Here is a 17,603-nt window from a genome sequence, read left to right as displayed (position 1 = left end):
AGCTGTTGACAGAGAAAAGTTAGACAGAGAAAGGTTAGACAGAGGCAGCGAGAATTTCGCTGCCACATTTCCCTTCTCTGACTGAGACACAGGTTTTATAGCTGCCCTAGTCGGCATTACCGCGCAGGTCGTGAACACTTCAGGGACATCACGTTCACGTGGGTCTACACTCAGCAGTGGCACAGGTTGTACCACAGGCGGAGGTACATCTGCCCAGACACGTGCACCAACCAGATCGTTTCCCAGGATGACAGCAATGCCCTGGACTGGGAATGCTGGGCGCACCGCCAGCTTAGCCTCACCCTGGAACAAACTACAACAGAGCACTACTTTGTGTACGGGAACCAACATGACATCCAAACTCATACCACGAACAGGAACAAGGTCCCCTGTATCAGACTCCCCGGACAAGGCAAGTACTCCTGACAGAATGAAAGAGTCCACCGCCCCTGTGTCCCTTAGAATTGTCACTGGCACCTTCATCTCACTTCCTACCAACGACACTACACCTTCATGGATAAATGGCCGGTAGGGATCCAAACTCTCGGGATCAGAGTCTTTTACTTGCAAGCAAAAATAGCCAGGAGTGTTGACTTGAGCGATGGGTGCGGCTAGCCCAACGCCTTCAGCATGAGAACCATATGCAGCCCGATTAGGCTGAGGCTTCAACAAATGACAGTTGACCTTCCAGTGTCCTCGTTTGTGACAATAGTTACGAACTTCTTCCGCACTACGCAGACTACGGAGACAATTGGATGCGGGACTCCAACCCCGTCTCGTGACTCCAACCCGGACAATTAGACGCGGGACTCCAACCCGGACAATTAGATGCGGGACTCCAACCCCGTCTCGTGACTCCAACTCCAACAATTAGACGCGGGACTCCAACCCCGTCTCGGGACTCCAACCCGGACAATTAGACGCGGGACTCCAACCCGTCTCGTGACTCCAACCCGGACAATTAGACGCGGGACTCCAACCCCGTCTCGGGACTCCAACCCGGACAATTAGACGCGGGACTCCAACCCCGTCTCGGGACTCCAACCCGGACAATTAGACGCGGGACTCCAACCCCAACAATTAGACGCTGGACTCCAACCCCGTCTCGGGACTCCAACCCCAACAATTAGACGCGGGACTCCAACCCCGTCTCGGATCTCAGATCCGACCTCCGAGAGGTTTTGTTAATGATGCTTACACTTTTTATCGGTTTACCAGGACTTTTCAGACATCGTAACGTAACATCACTAAATTTCGTGTTTTCAATCAGCAGTATTTGGTCATATGACAATAAGTTCTGCTTACCTTTCAGTTGTAGATGGCGCCAGAAGAGGCTGGTCCCGGAGCCGTGGGTCGAAAACATCGTCGCCTCAAAAATAAAAACTTGCTCATCGATAACCAATCACGTCGGGGTCACCAAGCTGTTGGGGATTTACCCTCGGGCAAAAAGCACACCGTATAATCTGACTCCAAAAGACTACACCTTCAGAAGGACCCCACGCAGATCGTTTGATTGGAATTATATTCGATGAACAGAAGACGGTAGACGATCTATAAGTATTAACAATTTATTAAGTCAAGCATCAAAGCATAAAAAACAGATCTATGGTTTCACAAAACACAAGAATTGATTCAGTATCCCTCGCAACAGACACAAAGTCAGGGCTCAGTCCACGCATCTCTCCTCTCAGTGTTTTGTGAGCCCTGCCTAATCCTTTCCCTCTTTCTTTATTCATTTTCATGAGGTGTTGACCTTGTCCTGCACAGGGACGCGTTATCTTCACACACACACACGCCAGGGTTGGGACCACTGTGTGTGGGAGTCCAGTCGTTCTCATGACAGAGAAGGTGCTGTTCCTGCAGGTTGCTACACAATATCTCACGGACTAACCCGCTTCACAACACATGTAGTTACGAGTTTAAGCTAAACCACCTGTGTGTCACAGCGTCTTCTTTGTACGGGAAGCGCGTGAGTGCCTCAACCGGAGATTCAAACCTTTGCTCTATGACACACGCAACACCATTGCAAATGAGCACACACATAATATGTTTAATGCCTGTAAATACCGTTAGCATATTTCTACACTATCACCCCCCTGGGTCTGCTGGGATGGCCCAACAGACCGGTTCCTGTCCGCTAGAGGTGTGTACCAATAAACCCTTTTTCATTTTACAGTTTGGTTGTACATAATGGCGAGCTCGCAGCTCTTCCGAGTCGAACAGCGGTAGTTGTCGGGACCCTTTTCGCGTGGGTTTCAACTTCGACTGTCGAATGGTTGGAAGGGCTGGATCTCGTGCTTGCTGGGCGGTCAAATCTGCTCTACTATTATTCACCGCGCAAGGTTGTGAAATTGGGGGCCAATTGTTCTGGGGTATCCAGGGTGTCCCCTGTTCCGTTGCAGGCTGGTTGATTGCAAGGGGGAGGTCAGAGTGTCGTGCGTGTCTGTTCTGAGCGTTTTTCAGCGAACAAAGGGAAGACTTCTGGTTTGGGACATGGTTTTGGGTGGCAGATTTTGGCAGTTGTAAGCATGCAGGCGGACTGAGTGGACTAGAGTCAGGAGCAGGCTCTGGGAGGGGCATTGGCATCGGTTGTCTATGTTTCTGGGTGACGGCGACTTGTCCGTCTGGAACTAGCCCACGGCTGGCAAGGTTTAGTGGCTTCGGGTCGTCCAGCAGTGTCTGGAGTGTGGTAAAAGCGCTTTACCGCCTCCGTCACATGTTGGTGTCTAAGACTCTTCATCTCTGGGTCTAAATATATATATATATGTATATGTATGTATATATATGTGTATGTATATATATGTGTATGTATATGTTTATATATATATGTGTATGTATATGTTTATATATGTGTGTATATATGTATATGTATATATGTGTATATGTATACATGTATATATGTACGTATATATGTATATATGTACGTATATATGTATATATGTACGTATATATGTATATATGTACATAAATGTATATATGTATATATGTACGTATATGTATATATGTACGTATATATATATATATATGTACTTATATGTGTACGTATATATGTACATATGTACGTATATATATGTACATGTATATATATGTACATGTACATATATACATATACATATATGTATATATGTATATGTATTTGTATACATATATGTATATATGTATATGTATAGATATATATATGTATATGTATGTATATGTATATATGTATATATATATGTATGTGTCTATGTATGTGTATGTATGTGTATGTATATGTATATATGTATGTATATGTAATATATGTATGTATGTGTATGTATGTATGTATGTATGTGTGTATATGTATGTGTATATGTATGTGTATGTGTATATGTATATGTATGTGTATATATGTATGTATATATGTATGTATGTATGTATGTGTGTATATGTATGTGTATGTGTATATGTATGTGTATATATGTATGTATGTGTATGTATGTATGTATGTATGTATGTGTGTATATGTATGTGTATGTGTATATGTATGTGTATATATGTATGTATGTGTATGTATGTATGTATGTATGTATGTGTGTATATGTATGTGTATGTGTATATGTATGTGTATATATGTATGTATGTGTATGTATGTATGTATGTGGATGGATTTTACTTTTCTTGTGGAAGAAACATAGCCGACACATTACTGACTGCAGAGCATTTTAATGCTTTAAAGGAAAAGTATTGTGTATTGAAACCAGGCTTTACATCATGTTTTGTTGCGTTGGAAGATTTTCTTCATACAACGTCAGAGAGAGCAGGGAAGATGAACTGAACTGACTTCACAGCAGTGATCTCTATTGATGTAAAATATTCATCAACGTTGAAGTCTTCAGACAGCCTTTTGACAATGACCGGTGGCAGAACACTAACCAGCTGGGCACTCGCCTAAAGAGGGATGAAAAAAGCAAAGTAAGGAGAGTAGGGCAAAACATCTCTCTTAATCAGAGGTTGTTTTCAACATAAAACCTCTCTATTGATATGAAACATACCACTTTTGGGCAGGAAATTAATATTTTCAGGCAGGATGCCGGTCTCCAAGGAGAACTGCCTGAACATCTCCAGCAGGTCAGCACTGAGGTCCACGGCACGGCCTGTCAGACCACATGATATTAGTACTGTACTGAAGATTACATTCATAGGACAGAGGGTAGCGTCATGGCTAATGAGAACATTACCGTATAGGTTGTTGATAACGTTGGGATTACTCCCCTTGCTCGTGATGTGAATCAGTGCGTACTCGTCATACTTCACATCGACCACGTACATCTCTTTCATTTCCCCGTAGCCTGACAAAGGGAGGGCGAAAGAGATCATGTGATGGCAGAAATGATTGTTTCACGCATGCCTCTATGTGTGTGTGTGTGTGTGTGTTTGTGCGCGCATGTGTGGGTGCACTCATGCTCACTTATGTATGCGAACTTCCCAGGCACATCAGTCTTCTTAGCTACGTTGTTCAGTCTCCAACAAGAGCCGTCGGAGCTGCAAAAGAAAACATTGCAATGTGAGATGAGCACCGTAGTTTTTAACCTCCTTTCTGTTCTCTCCCTCCTCTCACACTCACTTGAGATGGGCGAAGGAAAGTTCCAGTTCCCCATCAGCAGTTTGGATCACCATCGCGGTGCCCATCTTCATGCTGGCGCTGCTGTTCACAAACCCCTCGTCGTTAGTGGCAATTCCAAGAAGGTACCACTTCCCTACTATCTGCGGACACGAGACAAACATTAACACCATCTAGAGAGGAACGCTCACGGTGGTCTGAATTTAGTAGCAAGAGGCACATTCAACTTCAATTGTCTTTTAAAGTGGTCATCCGTCATCACAAACAACTTCAGTTAGTGAACAACAATGTGATGGCAGGTTTAGAAAAGTTGGTTCCTCATTATTCCCCCTAAATGTCACTTAGTTATTGCAAACGTGACAAATACACAACAAACTCAAGTACATAGCTGTCAAACAAACTGTCCTGGAGGGATATACAAGTCAAAGTCAAATACTCCTTGTTTTACATATTCTAGCAAATCTTGTGCATGCCATCAAATAACTTCCTTTGACAATTTAATAATCATGTCACTTTCTTGCCAAATCCTTTTTAGCCGGTTGGGAGCAGGAATTTAACAGGCAGCATGAATCAATATTGTGACTAAGTCTCATAGTCACCCATTTAGGTGTCTTACCTCCTGTACATGGAAGTCTGCCTTGGGTTCGAGCTCAGAAGAAACCGTCAGGGAGCAGAGCAGAGCTCCCAGCAGCGTCAGCGGGAAAGTCATAGCTACTGAGGAGCAGTCGCAGAAACGATGATGAAGGAGAGCGTGGAGGAAGATCTGTTGTTGAAGTTCTGCTGACAACCCTTTATATAGCGGAGAGTGAGATTACCTTTTTCCCTGTCAGCCAGCACACACACACACAGACAAAAACCCTAGAGCTGGGATTCTGGGAAACTGTATGTGTGTTTGTAGCACACATACAGTTTCACCGCCCCAAGGTAAGCTTTGCCAGGGCAGAACTCAATCAACCACATGACAGACAGAATGCAGCACAAACTATATAACCTGAATAAGAATTCGGGTGGAGATTATATCCCGTCTGTCACATTTCTGAGTTGGACAGTATTTGATAATGCAATTTGTGAGCATGAGCTGTAAAAAAAATGCAGTTAACAAAGCAGTGGCTGCTTTCTGTGGCAGAGACCACAGAATCAAATTTATCTGTCAGCAGTTGCGAGCGTAAGAAAAACACAGAGACAACACAAATGCCCTTGCAGATTAGTTTGGGAATCATACAACACCATGATGATGTGAATTGAAATGCTTTCCAGGGAAACTTTAGTGTCTCTTTTGTGGGTTTAAAGAGTGTAAATACTTTCCCCTCCTCATGACCTAAACAAACCAAATACCATCAACAATAGGATGTTGCTGTTGCTCAACGTGAGGAATAGCTGTGTATCATCACGTCTCTATTCATTTAATGTGTGTCTAGTTTTTATCTGAGAATGCCGTATTGACCTTGATACCTTAAAGTGAACTTTTTGATAAGGATAAAGTCACCCACACTTCACTGACCTTCATATGTGTCTAAATAAGTCGCTCTCCCTCAGTCTGAAACTCTGTTGAACCTGTTGAAACAGCTTCTTCAGGGAGGGGTCAGCCTGCTGCTCTGCAAGCAGATCACTGAGAGCTGTTGACAGAGAAAAGTTAGACAGAGGCAGCGAGAATTTCGCTGCCACATTTCCCTTCTCTGACTGAGACACAGGTTTTATAGCTGCCCTAGTCGGCATTACCGCGCAGGCCGTGAACACTTCAGGGACATCACGTTCACGTGGGTCTTCACTCAGCAGTGGCACAGGTTGTACCACAGGCGGAGGTACATCTGCCCAGACACGTGCACCAACCAGATCGTTTCCCAGGATGACAGCAATGCCATGGACTGGGAATGCTGGGCGCACCGCCAGCTTAGCCTCACCCTGGAACAAACTACAACAGAGCACTACTTTGTGTACGGGAACCAACATGACATCCAAACTCATACCACGAACAGGAACAAGGTCCCCTGTATCAGACTCCCCGGACAAGGCAAGTACTCCTGACAGAATGAAAGAGTCCACCGCCCCTGTGTCCCTTAGAATTGTCACTGGCACCTTCATCTCACTTCCTACCAACGACACTACACCTTCATGGATAAATGGCCGGTAGGGATCCAAACTCTCCGGATCAGAGTCTTTTACTTGCAAGCAAAAATAGCCAGGAGTGTTGACTTGAGCGACAGGTGCGGCTAGCCCAACGCCTTCAGCATGAGAACCATATGCAGCCCGATTAGGCTGAGGCTTCAACAAATGACAGTTGACCTTCCAGTGTCCTCGTTTGTGACAATAGTTACAAACTTCTTCCGCACTACGCAGACTACGCAGACAATTGGATGCGGGACTCCAACCCCGTCTCGTGACTCCAACCCGGACAATTAGACGCGGGACTCCAACCCCAACAATTAGACGCGGGACTCCAACCCCATCTCGGGACTCCAACCCGGACAATTAGACGCAGGACTCCAACCCCGTCTCGGGACTCCAACCCCAACAATTAGACGCGGGACTCCAACCCCAACAATTAGACGCGGGACTCCAACCCCGTCTCGGGACTCCAACCCCAACAATTAGACGCGGGACTCCAACCCCGTCTCGAGACTCCAACCCGGACAATTAGACGCGGGACTCCAACCCCGTCTCGGATCTCAGATCCGACCTCCCAGAGGTTTTGTTAATGATGCTTACACTTTTTATCGGTTTACCAGGACTTTTCAGACATCGTAACGTAACATCACTAAATTTCTTGTGTTCAATCAGCAGTATTTGGTCATATGACAACAAGTTCTGCTTACCTTTCAGTTGTAGATGGCGCCAGAAGAGGCTGGTCCCGGAGCCGTGGGTCGAAAACATCGTCGCCTCAAAAATAAAAACATGCTCATCGATAACCAATCACGTCGGGGTCACCAAGCTGTTGGGGATTTACCCTCGGGCAAAAAGCCCACCGTATAATCTGACTCCAAAAGACTACACCTTCAGAAGGACCCCACGCAGATCGTTTGATTGGAATTATATTCGATGAACAGAAGACGGTAGACGATCTATAAGTATTAACAATTTATTAAGTCAAGCATCAAAGCATAAAAAACAGATCTATGGTTTCACAAAACACAAGAATTGATTCAGTATCCCTCGCAACAGACACAAAGTCAGGGCTCAGTCCACGCATCTCTCCTCTCAGTGTTTTGTGAGCCCTGCCTAATCCTTTCCCTCTTTCTTTATTCATTTTCATGAGGTGTTGACCTTGTCCTGCACAGGGACGCGTTATCTTCACACACACACACGCCAGGGTTGGGACCACTGTGTGTGGGAGTCCAGTCGTTCTCATGACAGAGAAGGTGCTGTTCCTGCAGGTTGCTACACAATATCTCACGGACTAACCCGCTTCACAACACATGTAGTTACGAGTTTAAGCTAAACCACCTGTGTGTCACAGCGTCTTCTTTGTACAGGAAGCGCGTGAGTGCCTCAACCGGAGATTCAAACCTTTGCTCTATGACACACGCAACACCATTGCAAATGAGCACACACATAATATGTTTGATGCCTGTAAATACCGTTAGCATATTTCTACACTATCACCCCCCTGGGTCTGCTGGGATGGCCCAACAGACCGGTTCCTGTCCCCTAGAGGTGTGTACCAATAAACCCTTTTTCATTTTACAGTTTGGTTGTACATAATGGCGAGCTCGCAGCTCTTCCGAGTCGAACAGCGGTAGTTGTCGGGACCCTTTTCGCGTGGGTTTCAACTTCGACTGTCGAATGGTTGGAAGGGCTGGATCTCGTGCTTGCTGGGCGGTCAAATCTGCTCTACTATTATTCACCGCGCAAGGTTGTGAAATTGGGGGCCAATTGTTCTGGGGTACCCAGGGTGTCCCCTGTTCCGTTGCAGGCTGGTTGATTGCAAGGGGGAGGTCAGAGTGTCGTGCGTGTCTGTTCTGAGCGTTTTTCAGCGAACAAAGGGAAGACTTCTGGTTTGGGACATGGTTTTGGGTGGCAGATTTTGGCAGTTGTAAGCATGCAGGCGGACTGAGTGGACTAGAGTCAGGAGCAGGCTCTGGGAGGGGCATTGGCATCGGTTGTCTATGTTTCTGGGTGACGGCGACTTGTCCGTCTGGAACTAGCCCACGGCTGGCAAGGTTTAGTGGCTTCGGGTCGTCCAGCAGTGTCTGGAGTGTGGTAAAAGCGCTTTACCGCCTCCGTCACATGTTGGTGTCTAAGACTCTTCATCTCTGGGTCTAAATGTATATATATATATGTATATGTATGTATATATATGTGTATGTATATATATGTGTATGTATATGTTTATATATATATGTGTATGTATATGTTTATATATGTGTGTATATATGTATATGTATATATGTGTATATGTATACATGTATATATGTACGTATATATGTATATATGTACGTATATATGTATATATGTACGTATATATGTATATATGTACATAAATGTATATATGTATATATGTACGTATATGTATATATGTACGTATATATATATATATATGTACTTACATGTGTACGTATATATGTACATATGTACGTATATATATGTACATGTATATATATGTACATGTACATATATACATATACATATACATATATGTATATATGTATATGTATTTGTATACATATATGTATATATGTATATGTATAGATATATATATGTATATGTATGTATATGTATATATGTATATATATGTATGTGTCTATGTATGTGTATGTGTATGTGTATGTATGTGTATGTATATGTATATATGTATGTATATGTAATATATGTATGTATGTGTATGTATGTATGTATGTATGTGTGTATATGTATGTGTATATGTATGTGTATGTGTATATGTATATGTATGTGTATATATGTATGTATATATGTATGTATGTATGTATGTGGATGGATTTTACTTTTCTTGTGGAAGAAACATAGCCGACACATTACTGACTGCAGAGCATTTTAATGCTTTAAAGGAAAAGTATTGTGTATTGAAACCAGGCTTTACATCATGTTTTGTTGCGTTGGAAGATTTTCTTCATACAACGTCAGAGAGAGCAGGGAAGATGAACTGAACTGACTTCACAGCAGTGATCTCTATTGATGTAAAATATTCATCAACGTTGAAGTCTTCAGACAGCCTTTTGACAATGACCGGTGGCAGAACACTAACCAGCTGGGCACTCGCCTAAAGAGGGATGAAAAAAGCAAAGTAAGGAGAGTAGGGCAAAACATCTCTCTTAATCAGAGGTTGTTTTCAACATAAAACCTCTCTATTGATATGAAACATACCACTTTTGAGCAGGAAATTAATATTTTCAGGCAGGATGCCGGTCTCCAAGGAGAACTGCCTGAACGTCTCCAGCAGGTCAGCACTGAGGTCCACGGCACGGCCTGTCAGACCACATGATATTAGTACTGTACTGAAGATTACATTCATAGGACAGAGGGTAGCGTCATGGCTAATGAGAACATTACCGTATAGGTTGTTGATAACGTTGGGATTACTCCCCTTGCTCGTGGTGTGAATCAGTGCGTACTCGTCATACTTCGCATCGACCACGTACATCTCTTTCATTTCCCCCCATCCTGACAAAGGGAGGGTGAAAGAGATCATGTGATGGCAGAAATTATTGTTACACGCATGCCTCTATGTGTGTGTGTGTGTGTGTGTTTGTGCGCGCATGTGTGGGTGCACTCATGCTCACTTATGTATGTGAACTTCCCAGGCACATCAGTCTTCTTAGCTACGTTGTTCAGTCTCCAACAAGAGCCGTCGGAGCTGCAAAAGAAAACATTGAAATGTGAGATGAGCACCGTAGTTTTTAACCTCCTTTCTGTGCTCTCCCTCCTCTCACACTCACTTGAGATGGGCGAAGGAAAGTTCCAGTTCCCCATCAGCAGTTGCGATCACCATCACGGTGCCCATGTTCATGATGGCGCTGCTGTTCACAAACCCGTTCACAAACTGTTCACAAACCAAAATTACCTTTTTCCCTGTCAGCCAGCACACACACACACACACAGACAAAAACCCTAGAGCTGGGATTCTGGGAAACTGTATGTGTGTTTGTAGCACACATACAGTTTCACCGCCCCAAGGTAAGCTTTGCCAGGGCAGAACTCAATCAACCACATGACAGACAGAATGCAGCACAAACTATATAACCTGAATAAGAATTCGGGTGGAGATTATATCCCGTCTGTCACATTTCTGAGTTGGACAGTATTTGATAATGCAATTTGTGAGCATGAGCTGTAAAAAAAAATGCAGTTAACAAAGCAGTGGCTGCTTTCTGTGGCAGAGACCACAGAATCAAATTCATCTGTCAGCAGTTGCGAGCGTAAGAAAAACACAGAGACAACACAAATGCCCTTGCAGATTAGTTTGGGAATCATACAACACCATGATGATGTGAATTGAAATGCTTTCCAGGGAAACTTTAGTGTCTCTTTTGTGGGTTTAAAGAGTGTAAATACTTTCCCCTCCTCATGACCTAAACAAACCAAATACCATCAACAATAGGATGTTGCTGTTACTCAACGTGAGGAATAGCTGTGTATCATCACGTCTCTATTCATTTAATGTGTGTCTAGTTTTTATCTGAGAATGCCGTATTGACCTTGATACCTTAAAGTGAACTTTTTGATAAGGATAAAGTCACCCACACTTCGCTGACCTTCATATGTGTCTAAATAAGTCGCTCTCCCTCAGTCTGAAACTCTGTTGAACCTGTTGAAACAGCTTCTTCAGGGAGGGGTCAGCCTGCTGCTCTGCAAGCAGATCACTGAGAGCTGTTGACAGAGAAAAGTTAGACAGAGAAAGGTTAGACAGAGGCAGCGAGAATTTCGCTGCCACATTTCCCTTCTCTGACTGAGACACAGGTTTTATAGCTGCCCTAGTAGGCATTACCGCGCAGGCCGTGAACACTTCAGGGACATCACGTTCACGTGGGTCTACACTCAGCAGTGGCACAGGTTGTACCACAGGCGGAGGTACATCTGCCCAGACACGTGCACCAACCAGATCGTTTCCCAGGATGACAGCAATGCCCTGGACTGGGAATGCTGGGCGCACCGCCAGCTTAGCCTCACCCTGGAACAAACTACAACAGAGCACTACTTTGTGTACGGGAACCAACATGACATCCAAACTCATACCACGAACAGGAACAAGGTCCCCTGTATCAGACTCCCCGGACAAGGCAAGTACTCCTGACAGAATGAAAGAGTCCACCGCCCCTGTGTCCCTTAGAATTGTCACTGGCACCTTCATCTCACTTCCTACCAACGACACTACACCTTCATGGATAAATGGCCGGTAGGGATCCAAACTCTCCGGATCAGAGTCTTTTACTTGCAAGCAAAAATAGCCAGGAGTGTTGACTTGAGCGACAGGTGCGGCTAGCCCAACGCCTTCAGCATGAGAACCATATGCAGCCCGATTAGGCTGAGGCTTCAACAAATGACAGTTGACCTTCCAGTGTCCTCGTTTGTGACAATAGTTACAAATTTCTTCCGCACTACGCAGACAATTGGATGCGGGACTCCAACCCCGTCTCGTGACTCCAACCCGGACAATTAGACGCGGGACTCCAACCCCAACAATTAGACGCGGGACTCCAACCCCATCTCGGGACTCCAACCCGGACAATTAGACGCGGGACTCCAACCCCGTCTCGGGACTCCAACCCCAACAATTAGACGCGGGACTCCAACCCCAACAATTAGACGCCGGACTCCAACCCCGTCGCGGGACCCCAACCCGGACAATTAGACGCTGGACTCCAACCCCGTCTCGGATCTCAGATCCGACCTCCCAGAGGTTTTGTTAATGATGCTTACACTTTTTATCGGTTTACCAGGACTTTTCAGACATCGTAACGTAACATCACTAAATTTCGTGTTTTCAATCAGCAGTATTTGGTCATATGACAATAAGTTCTGCTTACCTTTCAGTTGTAGATGGCGCCAGAAGAGGCTGGTCCCGGAGCCGTGGGTCGAAAACATCGTCGCCTCAAAAATAAAAACTTGCTCATCGATAACCAATCACGTCGGGGTCACCAAGCTGTTGGGGATTTACCCTCGGGCAAAAAGCCCACCGTATAATCTGACTCCAAAAGACTACACCTTCAGAAGGACCCCACGCAGATCGTTTGATTGGAATTATATTCGATGAACAGAAGACGGTAGACGATCTATAAGTATTAACAATTTATTAAGTCAAGCATCAAAGCATAAAAAACATAGATCTATGGTTTCACAAAACACAAGAATTGATTCAGTATCCCTCGCAACAGACACAAAGTCAGGGCTCAGTCCACGCATCTCTCCTCTCAGTGTTTTGTGAGCCCTGCCTAATCCTTTCCCTCTTTCTTTATTCATTTTCATGAGGTGTTGACCTTGTCCTGCACAGGGACGCGTTATCTTCACACACACACACACGCCAGGGTTGGGGCCACTGTGTGTGGGAGTCCAGTCGTTCTCATGACAGAGAAGGTGCTGTTCCTGCAGGTTGCTACACAATATCTCACGGACTAACCCGCTTCACAACACATGTAGTTACGAGTTTAAGCTAAACCACCTGTGTGTCACAGCGTCTTCTTTGTACAGGAAGCGCGTGAGTGCCTCAACCGGAGATTCAAACCTTTGCTCTATGACACACGCAACACCATTGCAAATGAGCACACACATAATATGTTTGATGCCTGTAAATACCGTTAGCATACACTATCACCCCCCTGGGTCTGCTGGGATGGCCCAACAGACCGGTTCCTGTCCCCTAGAGGTGTGTACCAATAAACCCTTTTTCATTTTACAGTTTGGTTGTACATAATGGCGAGCTCGCAGCTCTTCCGAGTCGAACAGCGGTAGTTGTCGGGACCCTTTTCGCGTGGGTTTCAACTTCGACTGTCGAATGGTTGGAAGGGCTGGATCTCGTGCTTGCTGGTCGGTCAAATCTGCTCTACTATTATTCACCGCGCAAGGTTGTGAAATTGGGGGCCAATTGTTCTGGGGTACCCAGGGTGTCCCCTGTTCCGTTGCAGGCTGGTTGATTGCAAGGGGGAGGTCAGAGTGTCGTGCGTGTCTGTTCTGAGCGTTTTTCAGCGAACAAAGGGAAGACTTCTGGTTTGAGACATGGTTTTGGGTGGCAGATTTTGGCAGTTGTAAGCATGCAGGCGGACTGAGTGGACTAGAGTCAGGAGCAGGCTCTGGGAGGGGCATTGGCATCGGTTGTCTATGTTTCTGGGTGACGGCGACTTGTCCGTCTGGAACTAGCCCACGGCTGGCAAGGTTTAGTGGCTTCGGGTCGTCCAGCAGTGTCTGGAGTGTGGTAAAAGCGCTTTACCGCCTCCGTCACATGTTGGTGTCTAAGACTCTTCATCTCTGCGTCTAAATGTATATATATATGTATATGTATGTATATATATGTGTATGTATATATATGTGTATGTATATGTTTATATATATATGTGTATGTATATGTTTATATATGTGTGTATATATGTATATGTATATATGTGTATATGTATACATGTATATATGTACGTATATATGTATATATGTACGTATATATGTATATATGTACGTATATATGTATATATGTACGTATATATGTATATATGTACGTATATATGTATATATATGTACTTATATGTGTACGTATATATGTACATGTGTACGTATATATGTACATATGTACGTATATATATGTACATGTACATATATACATATACATATATGTCTATATGTATATGTATTTGTATACATATATGTATATATGTATATGTATAGATATATATATGTATATGTATGTATATGTATATATGTATATATATGTATGTGTCTATGTATGTGTATGTGTATGTATGTGTATGTATATGTATATATGTATGTATATGTAATATATGTATGTATGTGTATGTATGTATGTATGTATGTGTGTATATGTATGTGTATATATGTATGTATATATGTATGTGGATGGATTTTACTTTTCTTGTGGAAGAAACATAGCCGACACATTACTGACTGCAGAGCATTTTAATGCTTTAAAGGAAAAGTATTGTGTATTGAAACCAGGCTTTACATCATGTTTTGTTGCGTTGGAAGATTTTCTTCATACAACGTCAGAGAGAGCAGGGAAGATGAACTGAACTGACTTCACAGCAGTGATCTCTATTGATGTAAAATATTCATCAACGTTGAAGTCTTCAGACAGCCTTTTGACAATGACCGGTGGCAGAACACTAACCAGCTGGGCACTCGTCTAAAGAGGGATGAAAAAAGCAAAGTAAGGAGAGTAGGGCAAAACATCTCTCTTAATCAGAGGTTGTTTTCAACATAAAACCTCTCTATTGATATGAAACATACCACTTTTGAGCAGGAAATTAATATTTTCAGGCAGGATGCCGGTCTCCAAGGAGAACTCCCTGAACGTCTCCAGCAGGTCAGCACTGAGGTCCACGGCACGGCCTGTCAGACCACATGATATTAGTACTGTACTGAAGATTACATTCATAGGACAGAGGGTAGCGTCATGGCTAATGAGAACATTACCGTATAGGTTGTTGATAACGTTGGGATTACTCCCCTTGCTCGTGATGTGAATCAGTGCGTACTCGTCATACTTCACATCGACCACGTACATCTCTTTCATTTCCCCCCATCCTGACAAAGGGAGGGCGAAAGAGATCATGTGATGGCAGAAATGATTGTTTCACGCATGCCTCTATGTGTGTGTGTGTGTGTGTGTTTGTGCGCGCATGTGTGGGTGCACTCATGCTCACTTATGAATGTGAACTTCCCAGGCACATCAGTCTTCTTAGCTACGTTGTTCAGTCTCCAACAAGAGCCGTCGGAGCTGCAAAAGAAAACATTGAAATGTGAGATGAGCACCGTAGTTTTTAACCTCCTTTCTGTTCTCTCCCTCCTCTCACACTCACTTGAGATGGGCGAAGGAAAGTTCCAGTCCCCCATCAGCAGTTGGGATCACCATCGCGGTGCCCATCTTCATGCTGGCGCTGCTGTTCACAAACCCCTCGTCGTTAGTGGCAGTTCCAAGAAGGTACCACTTCCCTACTATCTGCGGACACGAGACAAACATTAACACCATCTAGAGAGGAACGCTCACGGTGGTCTGAATTTAGTAGCAAGAGGCACATTCAACTTCAATTGTCTTTTCAAGTGGTCATCCGTCATCACAAACAACTTCAGTTAGTGAACAACAATGTGATGGCAGGTTTAGAAAAGTTGGTTCCTCATTATTCCCCCTAAATGTCACTTACTTATTGCAAACGTGACAAATACACAACAAACTCAAGTACATAGCTGTCAAACAAACTGTCCTGGAGGGATATACAAGTCAAAGTCAAATACTCCTTGTTTTACATATTCTAGCAAATCTTGTGCATGCCATCAAATAACTTCCTTTGACAATTTAATAATCATGTCACTTTCTTGCCAAATCCTTTTTAGCCGGTTGGGAGCAGGAATTTAACAGGCAGCATGAATCAATATTGTGACTAAGTCTCATAGTCACCCATTTAGGTGTCTTACCTCCTGTACATGGAAGTCTGCCATGGGTACGACCTCAGAAGAAACCGTCAGGGAGCAGAGCAGAGCTCCCAGCAGCGTCAGCGGGAAAGTCATAGCTACTGAGGAGCAGTCGCAGAAACGATGATGAAGGAGAGCGTGGAGGAAGATCTGTTGTTGAAGTTCTGCTGACAACCCTTTATATAGCGGAGAGTGAGATTACCTTTTTCCCTGTCAGCCAGCACACACACACACACACACACAGACAAAAACCGTAGAGCTGGGATTCTGGGAAACTGTATGTATGTTTGTAGCACACATACAGTTTCACCGCCCCAAGGTAAGCTTTGCCAGGGCAGAACTCAATCAACCACATGACAGACAGAATGCAGCACAAACTATATAACCTGAATAAGAATTCGGGTGGAGATTATATCCCGTCTGTCACATTTCTGAGTTGGACAGTATTTGATAATGCAATTTGTGAGCATGAGCTGTAAAAAAAAATGCAGTTAACAAAGCAGTGGCTGCTTTCTGTGGCAGAGACCACAGAATCAAATTCATCTGTCAGCAGTTGCGAGCGTAAGAAAAACACAGAGACAACACAAATGCCCTTGCAGATTAGTTTGGGAATCATACAACACCATGATGATGTGAATTGAAATGCTTTCCAGGGAAACTTTAGTGTCTCTTTTGTGGGTTTAAAGAGTGTAAATACTTTCCCCTCCTCATGACCTAAACAAACCAAATACCATCAACAATAGGATGTTGCTGTTGCTCAACGTGAGGAATAGCTGTGTATCATCACGTCTCTATTCATTTAATGTGTGTCTAGTTTTTATCTGAGAATGCCGTATTGACCTTGATACCTTAAAGTGAACTTTTTGATAAGGATAAAGTCACCCACACTTCACTGACCTTCATATGTGTCTAAATAAGTCGCTCTCCCTCAGTCTGAAACTCTGTTGAACCTGTTGTAACAGCTTCTTCAGGGAGGGGTCAGCCTGCTGCTCTGCAAGCAGATCACTGAGAGCTGTTGACAGAGAAAAGTTAGACAGAGAAAGGTTAGACAGAGGCAGCGAGAATTTCGCTGCCACATTTCCCTTCTCTGACTGAGACACAGGTTTTATAGCTGCCCTAGTCGGCATTACCGCGCAGGTCGTGAACACTTCAGGGACATCACGTTCACGTGGGTCTACACTCAGCAGTGGCACAGGTTGTACCACAGGCGGAGGTACATCTGCCCAGACACGTGCACCAACCAGATCGTTTCCCAGGATGACAGCAATGCCCTGGACTGGGAATGCTGGGCGCACCGCCAGCTTAGCCTCACCCTGGAACAAACTACAACAGAGCACTACTTTGTGTACGGGAACCAACATGACATCCAAACTCATACCACGAACAGGAACAAGGTCCCCTGTATCAGACTCCCCGGACAAGGCAAGTACTCCTGACA

The 17,603-nt window shown here is 44.2% G+C and overlaps 2 protein-coding genes across 3 annotated transcripts; both read right to left on the bottom strand.

Annotated features, from left to right (window-relative positions):
* Positions 1-3,674: 3,674 nt before the first annotated feature.
* LOC306788186 (lipocalin-like) lies at positions 3,675-5,335 on the bottom strand. The gene is made up of 6 exons (XM_079283586.1): positions 5,199-5,335; positions 4,586-4,725; positions 4,430-4,503; positions 4,200-4,310; positions 4,014-4,115; positions 3,675-3,909 (listed from the first exon to the last, which is right to left on the bottom strand). The coding sequence occupies exons 1-6, from the start codon at positions 5,289-5,291 to the stop codon at positions 3,890-3,892; spliced, it is 540 nt and encodes a 179-aa protein (XP_079139712.1). The 5' UTR covers positions 5,292-5,335; the 3' UTR covers positions 3,675-3,889.
* A 4,228-nt stretch (positions 5,336-9,563) lies between these two features.
* On the bottom strand, positions 9,564-17,171 carry LOC306788539 (lipocalin-like). 2 transcript variants are annotated; one of them, XM_079284097.1, is made up of 7 exons: positions 17,063-17,171; positions 16,169-16,375; positions 15,556-15,695; positions 10,318-10,391; positions 10,088-10,198; positions 9,902-10,003; positions 9,564-9,797 (listed from the first exon to the last, which is right to left on the bottom strand). In XM_079284097.1, the coding sequence occupies exons 2-7, from the start codon at positions 16,259-16,261 to the stop codon at positions 9,778-9,780; spliced, it is 540 nt and encodes a 179-aa protein (XP_079140223.1). In that variant the 5' UTR covers positions 16,262-16,375; positions 17,063-17,171; the 3' UTR covers positions 9,564-9,777. The 2 variants fall into 2 exon arrangements, with proteins under 2 accessions (XP_079140223.1, XP_079140222.1); XM_079284096.1 differs by lacking the exons at positions 9,564-9,797; positions 9,902-10,003; positions 10,088-10,198; positions 10,318-10,391 and adding exons at positions 14,645-14,879; positions 14,984-15,085; positions 15,170-15,280; positions 15,400-15,473.
* Between the last annotated feature and the right edge of the window lie 432 nt (positions 17,172-17,603).

The sequence above is a fragment of the Melanostigma gelatinosum genome, assembly GCF_949748355.1.
Source record: "Melanostigma gelatinosum genome assembly, chromosome: 14".
Lineage (NCBI taxonomy): Eukaryota > Metazoa > Chordata > Actinopteri > Perciformes > Zoarcidae > Melanostigma > Melanostigma gelatinosum.
Note: the sequence above shows the minus strand (reverse complement) of the source record. Positions and strands in the feature narration are given on the sequence as shown.

Coding starts and splice junctions, on each gene's coding strand:
- LOC306788539 (XM_079284097.1), bottom strand. CDS start 16,261: ATGACTTTCCCGCTGACGCTGCTGGGAGCTCTGCTCTGCTCCCTGACG. Junction 10,199..10,317: donor TGGGAAGTTCACATACATAA/GTGAGCATGAGT, acceptor TCCCTTTGTCAG/GATGGGGGGAAATGAAAGAG. Junction 10,004..10,087: donor CGTTATCAACAACCTATACG/GTAATGTTCTCA, acceptor GTGGTCTGACAG/GCCGTGCCGTGGACCTCAGT.
- LOC306788186 (XM_079283586.1), bottom strand. CDS start 5,291: ATGACTTTCCCGCTGACGCTGCTGGGAGCTCTGCTCTGCTCCCTGACG. Junction 4,504..4,585: donor CTTTCCTTCGCCCATCTCAA/GTGAGTGTGAGA, acceptor TTTCTTTTGCAG/CTCCGACGGCTCTTGTTGGA. Junction 4,311..4,429: donor TGGGAAGTTCGCATACATAA/GTGAGCATGAGT, acceptor TCCCTTTGTCAG/GCTACGGGGAAATGAAAGAG.